This window comes from Phymastichus coffea, unplaced genomic scaffold (assembly GCF_024137745.1).
Source record: "Phymastichus coffea isolate CEN01 unplaced genomic scaffold, Cenicafe_Pcof_1.1 PCOF00117, whole genome shotgun sequence".
NCBI classification, from domain to species: Eukaryota; Metazoa; Arthropoda; class Insecta; order Hymenoptera; family Eulophidae; genus Phymastichus; species Phymastichus coffea.
The window spans coordinates 615,593-632,428 of record NW_026706928.1 but is presented as its reverse complement, the minus strand read 5'-3'; the positions used below and the strand labels follow the sequence as shown (position 1 = coordinate 632,428).

The 16,836-nt window shown below is 42.9% G+C and overlaps 3 protein-coding genes and 1 long non-coding RNA gene across 4 annotated transcripts; 1 reads left to right on the top strand and 3 right to left on the bottom strand.

The window, feature by feature from the left end:
* Positions 1-1,967: 1,967 nt before the first annotated feature.
* On the bottom strand, positions 1,968-2,360 carry LOC131670880 (histone H3-like centromeric protein A). The gene has a single exon (XM_058946856.1). The coding sequence runs from the start codon at positions 2,358-2,360 to the stop codon at positions 1,968-1,970; it is 393 nt and encodes a 130-aa protein (XP_058802839.1).
* A 193-nt stretch (positions 2,361-2,553) lies between these two features.
* LOC131670949 (uncharacterized) lies at positions 2,554-3,160 on the bottom strand. The gene is made up of 2 exons (XR_009302493.1): positions 2,814-3,160; positions 2,554-2,727 (listed from the first exon to the last, which is right to left on the bottom strand). It is a non-coding gene; the product is annotated as an uncharacterized LOC131670949 (long non-coding RNA).
* A 2,259-nt stretch (positions 3,161-5,419) lies between these two features.
* On the bottom strand, positions 5,420-10,544 carry LOC131670878 (SAP30-binding protein-like). The gene is made up of 4 exons (XM_058946855.1): positions 10,476-10,544; positions 10,030-10,115; positions 9,492-9,516; positions 5,420-7,445 (listed from the first exon to the last, which is right to left on the bottom strand). The coding sequence occupies exons 1-4, from the start codon at positions 10,542-10,544 to the stop codon at positions 6,948-6,950; spliced, it is 678 nt and encodes a 225-aa protein (XP_058802838.1). The 3' UTR covers positions 5,420-6,947.
* Positions 9,883-14,470, top strand: LOC131670938 (proton-coupled amino acid transporter-like protein pathetic). The gene is made up of 7 exons (XM_058946960.1): positions 9,883-10,826; positions 10,962-11,036; positions 11,347-11,704; positions 12,002-12,277; positions 12,349-12,527; positions 12,603-12,772; positions 12,847-14,470. Exons 1-7 carry the CDS (start codon positions 10,771-10,773, stop codon positions 13,095-13,097), a joined length of 1,365 nt encoding a protein of 454 aa, XP_058802943.1. The 5' UTR covers positions 9,883-10,770; the 3' UTR covers positions 13,098-14,470.
* The last annotated feature ends 2,366 nt before the right edge of the window (positions 14,471-16,836 follow it).

Genomic DNA, 16,836 nt, shown 5'->3' with positions numbered 1-16,836 from the left:
CTGGACTTCGTAGAATGGATATGATTTGAAATGTTGTATAATCCCGTAAAAAGATTCGAGCGAATCCTGAGTATGAATTGTGACCTTCTTTTATTACATCTGCATTCCCATACTCAGCAAGTATTTCATTTCGCGTTTTCATATGAATATTAGCCCACTTCATATAAATGAAGGCCCTCCGAAAGTACAAATTTTGAAATAAATACATCATTAATGAATATATTTATAGCTATTTCAATTGCAGAACAATCAATCGTGTTACTGTCTTTTCAACAGGAGGTACAAGCTCATGTATAGTTAGTTTTGTCGGGGCGACGTTTCACAGCAAAGGAAAGATTTAACGCTGGCCGTATAGAAAGCGGAGTTTAGTTAGTCCCAGCGGTGTCAGTAAGGTAAACAGAACAGAATCATGCGATATAGTGGAATGAGCTGTAAGCTAGATAGTCATCTCCTACTCTGTGATAGTAATTAGATAATCCCGGACAAATTTACTTCTTTTTTCTCTAGAGCTATTCCTATCTCATTTTATATGTAAGGTTTTACGTGATCGACTGTAAATTTATTCGTCATTTCGTACAGAATATTCGCGTAGAATTCATAGGACATCAAAGGAATTTGTCGCTGTCGTCACCGGCGCCTCGAGTAAAATCGGTTTGTCCGTTGTGAAAAAATTCATTGCGACAATTATCAAGGTTCATTGTTTTTCGAATCTCCATCAGTAAATAATCAATCGAAACACTCCTATAAATCATCGAGCGGAATTCTCACGCACTGGTGGTCGCCTGTTTTCGAATTGAAAGTCTTCACGTCGAGTTGCAAAAGCTGTACGGCGACATGGTTGATTTTTATACACTGGCGACATTGCGATCGACTCGTAACTACTTTGATGTGGCCAATCTCGACAAGGTACTCTTGAAAAGTACAAGGCCATTGACTTATTTTGATAAATCACGCTATAAATTGGTCGCGCCGAAAACAATTCGAGACGCGTGATCGACGTCATAACGTAAGTTTACGATTGACCGATATATTGTTCTCGTTGAAACAGCGAAAAATGGACGAAACGAGGATTATCGGTAGAAAGCAGTTCTGTCGGTCAGTCTGACGATTGACCACGATGGCAGTGGTAATGGCGGGTTGATCGTTAATATTGCTTCGATTGCTGATTGACTTACATGTAAAAGATAACGGAAATTCGTCGATTTTTTTACACTCAGGATCACTTTGACAAGATTATAGTAAACATTATCGCATTATATCCTGGTGTGTCGAGTACAAGAATAGTTTATTCCTTCCAATGTCACCGTAAGTTCCGTACTGTTTCGTAAATTTTAATTCAACAATTATGTTAAAATAAATTTAAATGATAAAGCATGATTATATTACAATTGTCAAAAGAAATGAAGTTTTTATCAGAAACTTGTATATAAAATTTTTTTAATTATCCAAATCAATTTTGCTATTTGTGTTACTACAGTAATAGCGAAATTGGATTGTAGATTGCAACAAGCAAAAATAGATTAATCAGATAGAGAGAACAGCAAATAATTTCCAACAATTTTTTCAGAAATTGTGTTTCAAAATCAATCTATTGCTTGATCGAGCTGAAGCTGTCGGAAATTAGTTCATTTAAAGTGTTCTTGAATTATAGGTACTATATTTATTAAATAAATTCACAATGTATGAAACATTTAGTCTACAGTAATCATATTTATTTAATATCAAGTAGTACAAAAAATATTATTTTGCATAAAAATACACTATTTCACAGCCCATCATGGATATTGTTCTTAAGCATTTCAATAAAAATTATAAGTTCAGAAACAGATGTTATTAATCCAAATTATCATAAAGGCTAATTTGAGTTACATTTATTAAAAAATTATCAATTATACTAGTTTGAAAAATATAGTTATCAACTCAAAATAGAACTCGTCCAAACAAGATATCATAAAATTTACATTAAACTATCTATTGATAATATCATTACGACCACGTATCCTCCTCAATAAAATCATATCTTTTTGCATTAACGTCACTCGTTTATTATGTAAACACAAAAGATATGCATCCTCAAAAAACTGAACAAGGTACATTTCTGCAGCTTCTTGAAGAGCTTCTAATGCAGTGAGTTGTAATTTAAAACTATTATTTCGAGGAAACAAATCATTCAGAATTTCTTTGAGAAGTCTAGCAAATGGTAGCTTTGGAATGAGTAAATGAGTCGTCTTTTGAAGAGATGTAATTTCTTGGAGTATGTGATTTTTCTTGACCATTGCTGTAGTTTTATTCATGACTTTGGTTTCAGATTTTTGTTTGGATGTTTTAATTTTTTTTCCTTTGGTTTTATGGCGCACCATTATATTTTCTAAAATTATAAATAATGTCATTATTATTAAGATTATTTATTTTTATTTAGCTGATATTATTAGATTTTGATAGAGTGTATAAGCAATACACTTAAAATACAAACAATACTTTCATAAATGAACTTTGTGCTATAAAGCAATATACTAATATACAACAAATAAACATTAATTTAAAAAATAGTACCTAAGTAAGTGTAAAGTTGTACTGATAAATATACGAAAACCACAAGTCAATCAATGATGAATTTTTGTACATTCAATCAACTCATAATAATAACATATACACCATAGTTTTACTTCATTATAATGAACTGAACTTCACAATCAAGTTGTGCAGTCTGAGTAATCTCTATCACACCTGTTGAATAACAAATATCAAAATTATAATAAACTCATCACATACACTTGTTTGAATAGTTAAAAGCAACAAGTGGACGAACTAACCTATCACTACTAGGCAATTGGATAATACGGGATAATGATCATAGACCTTATTCACTTTAAAAATTAGTTAAGGTCATAAAAGCACAATAGAATACGTCTTTTAAGTAAACTTCGTGCTTAAGTTTGTGTCAGAAAACTAGCAAATAGGTATAGGCTTCATAACAAAAAAAACAATCACCAGGAAACAGCGTCTGCACTTTAGACAGCATGGAAGGTGAAACCTACTGTGATTGTATTGGATGTGGGATAAAAAGAGAGAGAGAGAGAGAGAGATTCCACACAATACGTGAGCGTTAGAAAAGGATAGAAAGCAAACTAATGTCGGAAAAAAGGCGCGTAATTGACTATTGCCGCGGAATTCGTAAAAACATATTCACCTGTGGTTCTATAAAAGTGGGAGTGGGGCGTGGAACATTAAATTTTTGGTATGACGTATGAATAAATTGAAAAGTCTCCATTAGAAACATATTTTTTACTCGGCATAAAAATAATTTATTTTTTATTCGCGAGGAACATGCTTATAAATAATTAATACATACTGTAAACGTCTCAGTAATCATAAGATTAAATAATGAGAGAGTTAGATTTTAATATTGTATAATAAATTGTCCATATACAAATATATAATATAGTTATTTAAATGACATCCAAATATTATGTTATGAAAATTAAATTATATATATCTTTTGAATCCTTAATTGATAAAAGCTGATTTTTCAATTTGTAAAAGATATTTTTGGAAACTATAAGATTATTAATGCTGAATAATTCTTTCTTTGCATGAAAAAATACCGTCAATTTAAATTTCTGAAAACAATTTTATGAAATATTTTATGAAAATGCAAATAAGCAATATATAGCTACATATTATAATATGTTCTGTTGTTAGAATAAATAAATAAATACGATAATACTTTCATGCAATAAAAGAAAATTGGCTATATAGTTCAGAGAATCAATTATTTTTACTCGGTATTGAGGCTGAGAAATAAACCGAATATAATTACAATGAATTTCCTTGAAAAAAAAGATGTAAATATTTCTGAAAAAAATACAAAAAAATGAAAATCTACGTCGTATTTTTCTTTTCACTGAAAAATATCGCTAATAACACAAATAACATTCACGTTTCAATGTTGATAAGCTTATTAAAAAATTCATTTCAAGCTTAAATAATATGTTTTCGATTAAAACCAAAACAAGCAACTGTTTATACAAACATTTAATACCCTCTGCACATTACGATTCTCACTCGAAATTTTCTGTTTTTCGACTTTTTTGAAAAAACTCCATTTTGTATGTATACATACTTTCCATTACTTAAAATTATATTCACCTAAAATTCGGTTTGTTAAAAGACTATATGTTGAGTGGTAAGAAAAGGCAGAACGTTTGGAGTGTACTTTTCCGTTCGACTCGGAATGCTGCCGATTGAAATTCATCAGAAAACGTCAAGCCAATCATTCTGTCAAAGATTCGTTAAGAGTGACCTTGATCTTTATACGTTCTTGGACGGTTGTACGAATTCAATACAAAATTGAATTTCAGGCGTAATATGCGGCGCCTCGATCTGCGTTAGGTTTTTATTTAACATGCTATCGTTTTCCTTAAACCGCAATAAGACCTTGGAAATGTTTCATATGAATGCGTTTTTGACTCGTGAGTGAGCAAATTACCGCGGCAATCGGCATCCGGCAAATAAATAACATATACCCAATTTACGTTGCCATCTTCAGGTTGAGATTGAAAACTGTTGAGACCACCCTCGTACTACCGTGGCACTATAGTAACGTGTAGCGTTCTTTCGTTTGTTTTAATAATCAGTTAATACGCTATACCGCGATGACATAATTTATTTTGGTAAATAAACATATACAACTCGAAAACATTAAATAAAAACAGTTCAGGTAGTTGTCTGTGATCACATTATACGTCCTTCATGATGTAAATAACGGACAAATTAGTATAGTAGACGTTCAAATCTACTGGTATTGAATAGTTTGCTATAAAAGTAAATTTGATTATCTAGAATAAGTCATTTTTAATATATCCTGTATTATTTTCAGGTTTAGTAGTATTATAGCTATAGAAGCTTACGTATGGTTTGTCGTGTGTTATAAATTTTGTCTTCCTTATATTTTCTAGTCTAGCCAAATAAAAACATCAGGTGTGCCTCATAATTTAGTTTCTCACATACTTTTCACGTGTTTATGGATTGTTGATGATATCTGTTTTTCTTTCGTAGCTTACTAGTAGTAGCTTATTAGAAAACAGTTTTCTAATAATCTACTGCACGGGATGAACCGATTCGAAATTATTTCACAATAGTTATTCATCAAAGCGATCTGTCGAGTTGCGTGTCCTTCCTCATTGAAACGGAAACTTTTTTCGCACACAGCAAAGATTTTCAACTGACATATAGTATAGCTGTCGCACATAACAGCGCAGCTCACGTGTATATCTTTTTAGCCAATAAGATTGCGAATGAATTGGTTTCCGATTTCTCAGAAGAGGACAGAGGAATAAAATAACGACGTCAGTCTATTACAATTAACAATTACACGTTGACAGAACCAATATTTCAGTCGACATGTAATTATTATCGTGCATCGGACTGACGTCACGAATGAAGAGTAAGTTGTAGCCTGTTTGATTATTAGTTTGTAAAGATTTGACTAGTAAATAGCGTTTCAAGAATGTTTAAAAAATATGAATGAATTCGTGTTATTATGAACGAAAGCGCCAAAAGAACGTCCGGGAGTTTTTTCGAGAGTTCGTTATTAAGACAGCTGCATTATCAACAGTTAAACGGTCGGTTGGCGGGGTGGGGGAACGTATTGTTTTGCTTTGTTCGGTCGTGGACACGTGCTCGCACGGCTTTTAAATATTCTCCGGCTTGATTGCTTGAATTTTGGCTGGTTTCCGATCGGCTATCAGCAGAAAAACTCGATTTTCTATTTAAACAAAAGAAAACCCGAGAGACTGAAAGTAAAGTAAACTGGATTGTTTGCGGCTGATAAGTGGATCAAACGAGGCGCACACCTACACGAGTACAATGTATATGCAAAGTATATACATAAACACAAGTGTAGTGCGCATCGGCTGTGTTTGTCCGTGTCGTCCGCGAGAAGTGCAATCAAGTATCCGACGATAAATGTGTCAGTGTCGTCGCACAAGCGGATTGCCGTGCTATTCAACTGTCAAAATTTACTTATCGAAAAGCGCTACATATATTTATAATTGTGAGTGTGCGCGCGCGCGTGTGTGTATGCGCGCGTGTGCGGTCGATTTTTCCAGGCCAGAAAACGATTATAACTATCGGAAAAGAGCGTAAATTTCTTGCCTCAGTTATCAACATGTATTCAAAATAAAAGACAACTGTGTATTCTTAATGCGCATTTTACTTCTATACGTATATCGCTTATTTATACAATGAAATCCCAGAATACAGTACAGCACTTGTGTGGAGCATAAAGGAGAGCTGGAGATAAAGTGAAAGCGAATCTCCAAGGATAGACTAACTAACGGAACCTTATCGCGAATAAGGTTATATATAATACAGTTACAAAGTAGTGCATTTTGCCATCGTCCATTGCAACGATGAATGGATTGGCTTCGCTGAATTTCGCATAGTTTTTTTTTTTTTTTCTGTACATGATTACATTACTGTGGAATTTCGGTCATTAGCCACGGGAGTTGAAAATACAATCGCAGGACGCGCGCGCACTTAATCGCCGCTGCGATCAAACGCACACTCGCCGAAACCTCGGCAGAAAACAAAACAAAAGGATGAAATTGTCGCGACGAAACTCGCACTCCGCGGTCGCGCGCGCGGAGTCGAAATAGCGCAGCCGGGACAGGAGGGGAATAAACGTTGAATCGCGCGTACGTGCGTACGCACAAGTCATTGTCGAAATATTCGCGCGCGCGCGCATACGGGTATGATATTACGATGCGTTAGCAAACGATCGGTCGTCTCGCGCGCTCCGCGCGAGCAACGCGCGAGCGACAAAAAAAGAACGAGGAAAGAGAAACAAACGTGCTCTCGGTCCGCGCGCACGGCGCGAGAAAAGGCGGCGCGGCGTGGAAAAAAACGAGCGCTCCGCTCGCCTCGGAAGGACGAACAAAGGGAAATCAGGCGCGGCTCGGCGGGTCGGCGTCGGCCGTCCGCGAGCGCGCGTACTCGCGGCACCTCGCCTGGAAGCAGGCCTCCTCCTGGCGCCTGGCGAGCGACTCGTAGTAGGAGCTGCGCGGCCACTTGCGCGGGTCGTACCTGTCGCGCGGGTAGTTGCTGCCGTACTCGTTGATGCGGCAATGCCGGACGAACCTGTCCATGTAGTACGGGTTGCGGAACGACCTCCGGCGCATGATGAACGCGGCGAGGTCGGACACGCGGGCGCGGCGCACCGAGTCGCCGAGGAGCGCGACATCGCGCTGCAGGCTGGCGTGGCACTCGCCCGGCGGCTCCGGCGGAATCAAGTCGTCGTCGTCGTCGTCGTCGTCGTCGTCGCCGTCGTCGTCGTCGTCGTCGTCGGTCCGCGTTGCCTCCTCGTGCGAGCGCTCGTCGAGCCCGGCCATCGCGCCCGATCGCTCGGCACTGAGCTGGCGGATCCTGCGGCTCGCTAATCCAGTTTAGCTAGCCGCAAGCCGCTGTAATCCGTCTAGCTGTAGTCGGCGAACGCGCGTCTGCTCGGCGAGGACGAGGCCAAGGGCCAGCAGGGGGGTCGCGCGCCGAGAAGGGATTCATCGACGCACTGGCGCGCAACACCTTGCGTAACCGGGCTCGCGCTATCTCTGGTACAGCCTTATCGCAATTTCGACTCTCGCCCATTATCGGACCTTCTTCGATAACGTCGTCGGCTATCTAATTGACATTAGAATGGACTGACGCCGAGGCGAGCGCTCACACGCCTCTTCGCGCCTTATCGGCGCATCTTATCTCCGCGCTGTAAATTTTCCGCTCGGATTTGAATTTCTGTTATTATAAGGAGCGACTAGGAAAGTTTGTCGCGGGGAAAAGTACACGATCGCACGGTCAATTAATTAGTCGCGGGCGATCGAGGCTCTCACCTGCAAGGCCGACTCGCCCGCGGATCGCATCAACGGATTTTTTTCTCTTCTTTTTTTTCCTTTTTCTACAATGGGATTTCCGTTCGGAGTTTAGAAGCCGCTCGATAACGATTCCGCGGCTGCGTTTAGTTCTGCCTAATTAAAGGAGCCTTGAGCGACTGACGCGATTGTGTCACCTATGAATCGTTGCGAGACGGCCTTAAGTGGCAATAATCATAAAAAAAAAAAAGAATAGTTAAGAATCAGCGGTCGTTATACAATGCGTCGTTGCGCTCCGGATCTCAACGCGACTCGCGCCTCGTTATATTTTATTTATTTCTTTTTTAACGAAGTCGGTTCGCTGAATTCATTTTCTTTTTTTAACAATCGGCAGCGCACTGAATTCTCGCGTAAAGAGAGAAAAAAAAGAAATACATACGCTCGCGCAAGTTTATTGCATGTGGAGTGACGTCAGGCATGTTTTGCCGTCGAAAGTATCTCAGCGTTTCATAAAATATCTCGAAATCGTTTTGGCCGATAAAGCGCGCGAAAATATGCGCGGCTCGAGCGGCAGATCGCGTGTCTCCGCGCGTAATCCCTCGAGCTCGAGATAATAATAAAATAAAACGCGTATCGCGCGTTCCGCTGGCGCTTTCGTTCCGAATTTCTCGGCAGATCCTCCTCTCGCAAACAGATATCCTAACGAAGCGAAGCCAGTTCATTCGTAATCCGATTGGTTGAGAGATAGTGTCACGTGATCGGCTGTTGTGCGACAGTATACATGTGTTGTGTACGCTCGTGAAAAATTACTGCAAATTTTCGTAGAGGATTAAACGTTCGCAAAGTCTATCGGCATATAGTTGACATGGATTTTATGTGAATTGATTGATTTAATCATATTAGCCTCCGAATAAAAACCGACTGATATACCTCGATATAGAAATTAATTGAACTTTCAATAAACAATGTAGCAATAAAAGATGTGAATCGATAGATTATCGCGATGAAATATTGCACAGTGATTTCGCGGCTTTATTCAGTTACATAAGATGTTAGGCATTTTTTTTTTCGAAAATGCACTAATCACAACTGCGAACGTCTAACGAAGCATACGTTATCTACATCGTGGAGGATATGATCATGGAAAACTATAATGTTTTTAGAGCTTACATTACATTTGTTATCGTGCTTTTGAAATTTTTTAATGATTTTTCAACGCACAACTTGATATGATGATGAAAACTGAAAACTTACATTGATAACATTTTTAAATCACGATTATGTAGTTGCATATTTGTTTGGCAATAAATAATGTGAAATCATGGGAATATTTCATTCACATTGAATATTGTAATTTTCCTTTTCGCCAATAACAGTTTTGATCTATATTCGTGCATAAAAAATAATGCGAAAAGAAGACGGAAAAAAATGAACGCCTGAAGCGTGCTAAACATATCACTGTTAGTCAAAAGAAAAAAAAAATAATAAAATGAGAAATAAAGCAACAAGGAAAAGTCACGCCGCTCGCGAACGCGCGCGGACGGCAAAGGGTCGCGCAAGATTGCGGCTGCGGCTCAGGCAATGCCGAAGCCGCGATCGCACACCATGAAAGTACCGAGTGGCGCGTACAGTCGGGCGACGAACGGCGCTCGGGCTTCCGCGTCGTTTGCTCGCGCGCGCGCGCTGCTCATCATCGCGAGGCGAGCACGTTGATCGCGAGAGTCAGTTAGCACACCTCCGGCGTTTAAGTCGCGATTTACCGAAAGATCAACGCCAGTAATTTTCCACTCGTTTGTTACAGATAAAGCGCGCCGATGCACATACCGACGCCGCGTAATTGCTATTTTTTTTTTTCGCATCGGCCGATGCGATACCATCGCGCGCAGCGCTGACCTCGCGGCGATGATAATACGAAAATTAAAAAAAAAATAATATTAGAATAAGTAATAATAAATAAAGAAGAGCGGGAAAGAAAGTACGAGTGTACTTGGGAGATAATGAAAATCGCGAATTAACTGGGTTGGACACTCGAAGATTTCGAGATAGAAGCTGATCCCTGACCCGCTCGCCCCGGCCTTTCCTTCCTATCGATCGGCGGAATTGATGTCATCGGGTCGGCAACGATCGTCGTCATCTGCTCTCGGAGCAGCGATAAGCGTTCGGCGGCGAGGATCGCGCGCCCGCGAAGGCGCGCGGAGTGTTTACGCCGTCATGCCACTTTTTTTCTCTTTTCTCTCTCTCTCTCTCTCCCAGCTAAGCGGCGCGTAATGTAAACACGCCGACAATTAGCTCTTTGATATCGCTCGTGAATCATGCGCGGAGAAGTGGATCGCGCGCCTTAATCTGCCGCGGGAAACTTTCGATTTCATTAGCGCGCGAAGGCAGCGCGACTGGAAGAAAGAAAAGAGAAACATTCCACGTGTCGTTGCGGCCGCGCGGCTGGCGGGAAAACGGTGCCTCTAATCGCGTTCGCGCGCGGAAAGTCACTCGGATGCACCTCGGCGAGGGCTGCGCGAGTGGCACGGGCGCGCTGCTCGGCCGGGGAGCGCCGAACAATGAACGGGGGAGACGCGCGGCGATCGCGCTCGGGCCCAACGAGTCGCCTATCGGTACCCGTGCAATCGCGGTCAAGAGGAGCGCGAGAGAGCGATCGGCTTTTTCGGGCTCGGCGGAGGGGGACATCGCCGTCGGCTGAACTGGCTGGCTGGCTGACTGGCGCTCATTCGCGCTTGCGACACCGAGCGCTGCACTGCACTTGACCGCGAGAACGCGCGACCTGCACTCCGCACGACCGATTCGCCCAGCCGCGACGAGCTCCGCCAAAGTCGTTCGCGCGCCCGAAGCCCGTACGCGCACTCCCTTTGCCACGCGACTGACGCGAGTGTCGAGCGAGACAGTCTCATCCGCTATGGACAACAAGGACTCCAAGGCACAGGATCCGGGGACCGTTGACTTCAACAGCACGTGAGTCTCCTGCGCGCGGTTTTGCACTGTGCGGATCCATCGCGTCGCGCTTCTTTCCTCTGGCGTCGTCCGCGTCGGCGTGGAGAGTGGACTTGGACGGACGATGATGAATGTTCGGCTTCTCTGTGTTCGCAGGACAACGATCGTGATCAGCGAGAAGACCGGACACTATGAACCGAGCCAACACAGGGACAGCAAGCATGCGACGTCGTAAGTATATATGCCGAGCGAGAGATCGTTGGCACAGAGTTGGTTCGCCGCGCGCGGATGAATCAATCGACACCGCCGGTTTCGCGTTACGCAACTCGAAAGAAGAACGAGAGAGAGAGAGAGAGAGAGAGAGAGAGAGAGAGAGAGAGAGAGAGAGAGGAGACGGAAGAAAAGAATGCGCCAAAGCGTGGTAACGCTATCTTTTGTGAAAAGTTGAGCGGATGCAATTACGGCTAGGAGCGTCGGCTCGAAAGCGCGATCGGACAAAGTTGGCTCCGAGGGTCGAGCTACAGCCTCGGCGAATTTGCAGGAACTTCGGGGCGGCGGCGCACCTGATCAAGGCGTCGCTGGGCTCGGGCATCCTGGCCATGCCGGCGGCGGTGAAGAACGGCGGCCTGCTGTTCGGCGGCATCGGCGTCATCGTCATCGGCATCGTGTGCTCGCACTGCGTGCACATACTGGTGCGCTCGTCGCAGGTGCTCTGCCGCAAGACGCGCTCGCCGCATCTGGACTACCCCGAGACTGCGGCCGCGGCCTTCGAGTTCGGGCCCAAGCCGCTGCGGCGCTTTTCCGGCTTCGTCAGGAGTTTGGTCAGCTGCGCCCTGGTGGCCACGCAGGTCGGCGTCACCTGCACCTACGTCGTCCTCATCGCCGGCGGCATCAAGCAGGTTGGTGACATCGACGCCCGGCAACTGCGCTCGTCGCGCGCGCGTCGCGCCGCGCTCGTCCACGCGCGCCAGCCACGAGTTTCCCCTGTTGCGCACCGGGCCGCGATAAGGACTCGAGTGCCCGCAGAAGTCGAAGGCAACGCCGCTATCGGCGCGATCATCGGAGATCGCTTATTTTCTCGATCGGCCGATTCGATGCAAGTGATGTAATCTTCGTCCGTGCTCAATGTCGCGAGCACGGCCAAGTGCAACAACGTCTTTTCGCTGAGATCAGGACGCTGTCTCTTCGATTTCCAGCTGGGTAACTACTACTTCCACGTGAACGTCGACCTAAGGCTGTACATAGCGATCATCATTCCGGTGCTCGTCTTCTTCGGTCAGATACGCCACTTGAAGATGCTCGTGCCGTTCTCGCTGCTGGCAAACGCCTTCATGAGCGTCAGCTTCGCGATGATTCTCTGGCAGCTGTGCCAGAAGTTCAAGCCGCTCGACGAGCTCCACTACATCGCCGACTGGGACAAGATACCCAAGTTCTTCGCCACCGTGATCTTCGCCATCGAGGGCATCGGCACCGTGAGCATCTTCGCCTTCGCGATACGTTTGCTCGCGCACGATGCCAACTCGCGCTCGATTTCGTGCCGCAGGTGATGTCGATCGAGAACAGCATGTCGCGGCCGCAGCAGTTCCTCGGCTGTCCCAACGTGCTCAACGTCTCGATGACGGTGGTCATCGCGCTCTACGCGGCCATGGGGATTCTCGGCTACCTGAATTACGGCGAGACGGCCGAGGGCAGCATCTCCAATAACCTTCCGATAGAGACAGCGTGAGTCGAGGCGCCAGAGGCGCGCGCCGCCATCGCCAGAGGCGACCACTGATAGCGACCGTTCGACCTTTACAGGTTTGGCCAGACCGTGAAGATCCTCATCTCGCTCGCCATCGCCTTCACGTACGGACTGCAGTTCTTCGTGCCGCTGGAGATCATATCGAACGCCGTGAAGCAGAAGCTCAGCCACAAGTACCAGTGTCTCGGGGAAACCGGGGTGCGGGTGTGCATGGTGATGCTGACGGGTAAGTGGGCGGCCGCACGCCAGCGGCGTCCGCGACCGACCACGCTATACAGAATTGCAATTGCTCCTCGACAGTGATCGTCGCCGTGGCCGTGCCCACGCTCGAGCCGTTCATCTCGTTGGTCGGGGCGGTGTTCTTCTCGTTCCTCGGCGTGTGCATCCCCGCGATCGTCGAGACGGTGTCCTGCTGGGACGGCCACCTCGGCTTCGGCTACTGGCGGATCTGGAAGAACGTCGTGCTCGTTCTGTTCTCGATGCTGGCGCTGTCGACTGGTACCTGGGTCTCAGTGCTGGATATCATCGACCAATACACAAAGACTGCGTGAGCGCCGTGTGGTTTCGCGCCGGCGACACCTTCAGGCGATCCGACTTTGCAACTTCCCGGCCTTGGCGCGAAATGGCTTTCCCGCTGCCGGCGCGTCAGCCTGGCCTACCTGTACTCTTCTACTTAACGCGCGAGGCGTACTCTTTTCCATTGCTTTACGAAAATAGTATTTTGTTTTCTAGTTATCTAAGCCGAGTCGTCTTCAGTCGGAAAGGATGTTGCGAAGGCAGGTGTTATGCTACACCGATCAATATTGAGCTACTAAGATTAGTTTATGTACAAGCTATAAAGAAGTTTCAGTTTAATCGCTTTGATAAATTTCGTTCTTACCGAAAAAGTCATGCTTGCAATGAAACATTCTTGCTCATCTGTGGAGTTCGTTGAAAAACAAATAATCGTAATCGATATGCGTATAAGTTATAAGAACAAATGGCGATATAGTATTATATGGTTAAATGAGAATCAGTTTATAAGAATTATTGTTAGATCTAATTTATGTACAGCGTTATTTTGTTCAGCCTTTCACTGTACTCATATTGAATCGACCTCGTTCGAGAACGAAGATTTTCCTTACTCGTCGTTGAACGGTTCGTTAGTGCGACTTTTCGACTGTATACGTAGTACACTCGAGTTCGAAAAGGTTCTATTGAATCGATTATCCAAAAAAAGTGACCAAGCACAGCCATTTACTAACTAGTGCTCGTACTTACGTATTACGATACAAATTACGCGTTCTTGAACTGACAATACGGATTCGCAATCTTAGAGACGAAATGCCGTGTTCGACTCGGCGACGTGGTACAATCTGCCGGAAGCTTAGTCATGGCCTCGCTATGTACCGTCATAGATGTGGTCACCACGTATGTGGTGTCCACAAGTCAGTAACACGGAAATCGCGACGTGTTTTAACATACAGTTTTGCATCTGTGATATTTCCATGAAATATTTTAGAACCCCAGATAAATATAACTATTGTCTTTGCTATACATGCGCGCTTAAGCACAATGCTTAGTAAGATGTAAAAAGAAAAATGGAATTTGTTTGAATAAACGCAAACTCATTCGGATCAAATTGATTCGCCCTTTACGCGATCGATGGCATTCTTTTTCTTTCGACTTGTCCGAACGAAAAAATAGAAGCTCCCCAATGGCCAAAAATAACTTGCTGAGTAGGGAAAGTCAGATTCAAATAAATTTATGACCTGAAATCGAATAAAAACGACTGTAAGCGTTTGCTTTCTGAAGTGAGAATTGTTAATTGAGCGGGGGTGTTTCAATAATTCTTAAACTTAAGTTAATTACAATATATTTTTATTACCAAAAGATCTTATCAATAAAATTACATCTTTATACTGACATAAGATGATTGATTCTAAATTATACCTGATACATAAAAGTCATCGGACATAGGAAATTAATTACCCGACATTAATTCGTAAAATTAAAATAAATGCTACACATGGTTTTTCCAGACCACGCACAAATCTTTGGTAAGATAAGGACAAACAAACTATTGGTGAATTTACTTGAGTATTCGTTCCACATCCAATGTCCGATGGTTCTCCTGTAGAAAGTCCCTTAATAAAACAACTATCCTATTATTCTACATTTACTTAAATTAAGTGTATCACAATAAAAAAAATATGTTTGGATATCATGAAATCACAAATTACATTAACCGCATTTAAGATGTATACAAAGAAGACGAGGGGATAGTATCGCGTAAACCTATGGTCGTCATATCGATAATGGTTTTCTTAAGTCTATAAACAACGTTATTCCCGCCGCACCTCGGAAGCAAAGTATCACATTTTTAAGATGAAAAGAAACACTGTTGTACGTTACAATTTATTTGGCTGGCTTGCGGGATTGGGTTTTGCGCGGTTTTGTATTTCGCTTTTGTTTAGGAACTCGTGGTTTTACAAATTCCTGGCCTAAAAACGGGATCTCGTCGAAGATGGTTCTGGAAACGATCTCATCGGTTAATTCCGGTTTCTTTGCCGGAGGTTTCGGAAGGTAAAACTCTTTGGTACCCAACAAGCATGGTCCATCTGGAACTAGAAAAAAATGCTGATAAGACATCTCCGTTACGTCTACATAAATCCTTAAAAACTAAATTATAAAGTTACAGAGGCGAGACTCGACCTCACAACCCTGCATTTGCAAGTCTAACGTCTTGACCGCAAGACAACGGCCGTTAAAACGCGCCATTACTAATCCAAATTCTTTTGTTACTGATCGTCGTTCTATATGTCACGTTCACTTGAATGCTATATGTATTTATATACGATCATTGAAAGAAACACAAACAACGCATATAATTTTAATAACATACAATACTCACACTCTGGCTTTGGCTCGTTGGGTTGTGGCATCCGCGTTGCTAGTTCCAAATGGTAAAGTTCCTGCTGAATCGGAGTATAGGTATTCAGAAACGGAAGCTCATCTTCGAAATTTGCTTCTAAGGCCTGCTCCAATTGTTCTGGGGGTATGTCATGGTAGGTGACCCCTGGCGACATCTTGAATACCGTTTCGATAAAACCATCCATCTGCACTGGAGAACAAATGTCCTGAACAGGAGGTCCCGAACATCCCGAACAGGAAGGCAGTGCGTAGTTCATCGACGACATGGCAATCTTCTCGTAGTGACTTCAAATACCTTCTTGGTGTTTGGCTGTTTGGCTGCTATATGGCCCTTTGTGATCTATTTCGAACGAGTATCGATGAGATACTGCTTGTAGAATTACCTGACCTCTCGATCTTATAGCTAACTTAGATTTAAGAACGCCCTTTTAGGCTGCGCTGGGTGTGCTTGCCGGAGGTGGGGATTGGACGGTAGGGGTAGTGAGTGGTAAGTAACCAAAAAGCAAACAACGAACCTCTGGGACGAAATGAATTGCAGAGGTGGGCGACGTCCGGAATCGTTTCATTGGCCTGAAAAATTTTTTCGCTAGTCCAAGTTTTCGACTTTGTTTAGCTCGAAGGTTTCTGTGAATTCTTAAGTTGCTTCGTTACATTAATTGAAACGCGTAATGCTTCATCTTACTGACAAATTCCTAAACATAGTTAGTTTCGCTTATTCATTATTAGAAAATACGTATTTGAGCTAGAATTCGTGGTCATTTCGATAATTATTCCAGATTTAACACTTAATAGTCTTTATTATTAATAAAAATTTAGTATGAAGAGTCAAAAACGCAAAAAATATTTCAAACTGCACTCGATATACGAGAAATTTGCATTTTATAGATGATTTTCATTGATTACTGGTGAAGATACATATTAAGTTGCAAAACGCAGAAAAGTGGTTTAAAAGCTACAGTTATTAATCATCATTTGCTATTTATTAGATTATCGAAAACATCAATTTTTTGATTATTTCTATTACATGATAATGTTTTAGATGCTTACCTCGGAGGCCATTTGCATAGAAAAGCACGTACCGGTTGTAAATAATATTTTGCTCCCATTCATTGCTTTGAGAGTCCTTCCACCTCGACACAGTCGGCTCATGAGTCACACGCGGCAATGCGTCTGAGCCAAAGATTAAGATCCCCTAATTTTACCTGTGCGTCTGCCAATATTTATTTTTATATAGAGCTGCAACCATAGATTTTTGAACTTGACTATGCTACTCCTTCGTATATTCGCAATTTTCATTGAAGATGTTCTATTTCTCCTTTTTCTTAAACGAAAGCAGAGGTTCTCATCGTAGTTTAAACTAAATGCGAACCGCCGCCA